Source organism: Aplysia californica, unplaced genomic scaffold, assembly GCF_000002075.1.
Source record: "Aplysia californica isolate F4 #8 unplaced genomic scaffold, AplCal3.0 scaffold00470, whole genome shotgun sequence".
NCBI lineage: Eukaryota > Metazoa > Mollusca > Gastropoda > Aplysiida > Aplysiidae > Aplysia > Aplysia californica.
Genome location: NW_004797740.1, coordinates 398,962 through 402,920, shown reverse-complemented (window position 1 = coordinate 402,920; position 3,959 = coordinate 398,962). Strand labels below are relative to the sequence as shown.

At 39.3% G+C, this 3,959-nt stretch overlaps 1 protein-coding gene across 1 annotated transcript in view; it reads right to left on the bottom strand.

The window, feature by feature from the left end:
- The window catches only part of LOC101855127 (glutathione S-transferase C-terminal domain-containing protein), a gene marked incomplete in the record, with an annotated part of 29,884 nt that overhangs the window by 10,629 nt on the left and 15,296 nt on the right, over nucleotides 1-3,959 (bottom strand). Inside the window, 4 exon segments of the mRNA XM_035971608.1 lie at nucleotides 1,374-1,418; nucleotides 2,309-2,424; nucleotides 3,178-3,274; nucleotides 3,612-3,678. Of these exon segments, the coding sequence (XP_035827501.1) occupies nucleotides 1,374-1,418; nucleotides 2,309-2,424; nucleotides 3,178-3,274; nucleotides 3,612-3,678 (325 nt within the window).

Below are 3,959 nucleotides of genomic sequence, written 5' to 3'. Positions count from 1 at the left end.
GACGGCCACCTGTACAAATGGCCCCTTAGCATCCCCCCCGCGCATTTCTTCTATATAATTTAACTGAGTAAAACGGTCACCTGTTCAACGCGGCTGCGGCCACCTTATTTTATCAACCCACTGTCAAATTTACCTGCCTCAGGCGGCCAGGCGTGGTCACTCATAGCCTGATGCTTTGTCATAAATTTTTTAATCGGTTCCTTGCGCTGTGGACGGGTCGTCATAATCAATTCACCTATCATTATTGTAAGTCCCTACAGTGAATGAATGTTTGCCCAGGTTGACCAATGGGTAGGCCTTACGATAAATTTTCAACTGCTGGCGAGGGAAGCGCGATCCGTCATAACCTATAAGCCCCGCCCACAATTCATGCACAAATCGTGTGTGAGGTGACTGGTCACTGTTTTGTTTACCTAATCTGTAACAAAATAACAATGGACGTCAACATGAACTTGTGACAGAAGCGTCACTCGTTCTTCAAGTGGTGACGATCCGTGTGTTTGTTTTACCATGGCACTCGGTCTTCATCGTCTTACTTACACAATATTTCGTTCATTTTACCCTTGCACAAAATCAGCAACAAAAAGAAAGCTTACCAAAAAAAAAGATACACCAAAACAACACCAAAAAAAAACACATTCTTACACCACCACCCCCTTTTATCAAAAAAACCAAAAACCCTTTTGATTAGCCTTACTGCAGTCTAAAGTCTGAGATCAGCCCTGTTTGGACCTCAGAACAGAATGATTAATTTTGCTTTCTTCATTTTGACCAGTTCTGCCTAAGACGGCCACCTGTGTTAAATAGCAGTTCTGCTTAAGACGGCCACCGGTGTTATACGGCCACTTTTTTCCTTGACATTGGGTGGCCGTTTTACACAGGTTTGACTGTATATGTATGTGTCTCCATGGGTGTATGTATGCATGTGTGTGTGAGCACATGTGTGTGTATGTGTGTATGTACAAATTTGTGTTTGTGTGTGCGTGCGTGTGTGGTACTATGTACGTAGGAACAGAAAAATCTTTTTGCACACAGCAACACGTGTATAAAATTAATAGCCTGATTTAAGTGGGCATTATTGAACCTCTGTATTTTATCTACTTTGCCCGTTTGCCCAATTCTTTAGAGTAATCATAGTTAGAACTGATAAAATGAAAAATGGAGCTTGTCCTTTAAATGAGATTTCAATTTCTTTGGGATACTAATGTTGCAGAGTACACAAAAACCATTTATTTCAATCACAGAACTAGTGATGTGTGTGGCTATTCAAAGATTGACACCTGAAATCTTTAATTTCAAGCACAGAACTAGGTGTGTGCGTGTGTGAAGATGCGAACATTTATGACGTTCACTGTCCCAGCTCTGCTACTTACCTGACATTCAGGGAGTAAGTATGCAATGACAATGCCCAAGTGACCCTGAAAATGGATGAAATAATTATCAATAAGTGTTACTTCATACTAAGTGTAATAACACTTTCTAGAATATCCCACTTTTTATGTCTATTTTTACAAAAGACCCACTTAAGTTAAATAGTAGAATTAATGTGACTAATGTAACAGAACTAATGTGCAGTTAACACAAATGCTAAAACTAGAACAAACAAGAGCAGAGGGGAAAAATCAGTCAAGTCGAAAGCAAGTCACATTGTCGCACTAATTGTCATTGAATGACATGCAAAAATAAGCTAGACACACAAAAACCTACAACCACCTACAATCAGTCTCTTCCCTAAGGCAATGCCAAAAACAAATTTGAACTTTGTTCATGATAAGTTTAGTTTTAGTAAGAGTTTTACGGCACTTTCAACACAATAAGGTTATATAAGTGCCAAAGATTAGAGGTGTTACAAGAGAGTAACAAACACAAAAAAGAAGAAGGGGAGATAAAGACGATCAATGTTTGATAGGAAAGAAGCAAACCACACCAGAGCACTTGCCAACCACCCACATTCATGATAAGGGGGGTTGGGGGTAAGTTAATCTTATATTTAAAAAATACAGGATAGAAAATGTTTCCAACAAGCCTTTGCTTTTTCGAAGATTTCTGGGAGTCAAATCATACCTTAAAAGAGGCAAACTTTTCTCTGCCAGAATTGATCTCATTGGAAACAGCAGAAGCCACACGTCATCTTAACCTTTAATTCTTCTAACTCTTCAATTTCCTTTGAGAAATATTCTCCTCTGTGGTCATCATCAGACACTGACAGACTATTATGATTGAGTCTTACACAAAGCAGTCGTTATTTTGTTGTGATATGAACAACGTCCTGAAAAACATTGGACGCCTAAGGAAGAAATGACCTGACCCCTCCGCTGCAAAAGTCGACGATAATGTCTCCAGGTTTGGCCACAGACTGGACAGCTGTCACCAAGTTCTCTAGCTGCTGACACTTGCGGCGAGTTCTCTTCTCAGGGACATCTCCTACAATATTGAAAGCAACACATTCATTGCAGCGTTCTCTTTCTTTTTTTTCATCACAGACATACGGAAACTAAGCAGGCCTCATTCTGTTCCTTGAGAAGATGGGAAATTTAAGTTTGAACGGAAAAGCATCTTTATAAGTTGAGAAAACCTTAAAAAGTTGTCTTTTCAGAAGAATCAAAGATAAAAAGATTGTGCTAATCTGGCGGGATAAATTTGTGAGTTACTTGTGGATATGTCGCATAGTAGTAAACATTATGCTTCAAGATTAAAAAAAAAAATTATCAGTTATAGATTCACTGTTAAAAATAGAATCATTTCGCGAGGGGACATTTTCTCTGTCATAATCAGAATAACCCAGTCATTTTACAAGCACACTTCTCCAAAACTTAGTAGGAAAAAGATCAAGCCCCTTCAATTGTTTTGCTTTCACCTGTCTTCAAAACACATCCGAACCACCAAATAAGTACCCAGTTAAAAGCCAAGTCACCATCATGCCCTACTACATACGAACACCAAAATGCCATAAACGGTGAGAGTACCATGAAAGCTTGGGAAGAAGGGTTGGACATACACAGGTAAGATCATTTAATTTTAGTAAAAGTTTTTCAGCACTTGCAACACAAAAAAGTCATACATGTGCTGTAAATTAGAGGTATTACAAGAGAGTAACAAATATCAAAATAATGAGTGATAAGGACGATAGACGTCCGATTGCAAACCACACCAGCCCACTTGGATAAGATCACTGACCTTCCTTTGGATGCACCCCAGGGGGCAAATTATTCCAATCCACCTGCACACTCTCCCCGCACGGATGGCTTCCTGTCACTGCTTGCACACTTGAATTCTGCACAGAAGGAACACCAATACTCAGTTGGTGATGTGACGTTCGTGTGTGATAAGGATGAGAGCACATGTATGAGGGTATAGTATATAAGCATGGACATGCACGCAGGGGAGTGTCTGTGTGCACATGTGTTTACATGAGTGTGTGAAAGTGTATGTTTATTGCTCAGCATAAGACTCCATAACATTTCACTTTTCAAAATGACACATGGCAGAGACTTACACAAAGCAGTTGAAACGTATATGTTTAAGTTCCTGCGTGTGTGTGTGTTTCTATTCCACTGAAGCAAGTCACTAACTAGTTCTTGTGCCTTTTGGGTTATTTTCCTGCATCTTACCTCAAGTTTCTTCAGAGTCAGGAGTACTTCTGGTTTTATGGCTTTGTGCTTCACTTTAGCGCAGCGACTGAAACCAAAATAAAAACAAAAAATCATCCATTACAATATACAAAGTATAAAGGATATTGAAATTACAATCAAACCTGCTCCAACAACCACATGTCTAAGACAATCATCAGTACAAACAACAACAACTCCCCCTTACATTTTTTTTCTGTATTATAATGACACTGTCAGTAATGTCCACCATTCTAAAACAATCACTTTTCTCCTTGACAATGGGTGACGATCTTGGACAATTTCAACTGCATGTGTTCAAGTGTATCATTTCACCTTAATGGGGGGGGG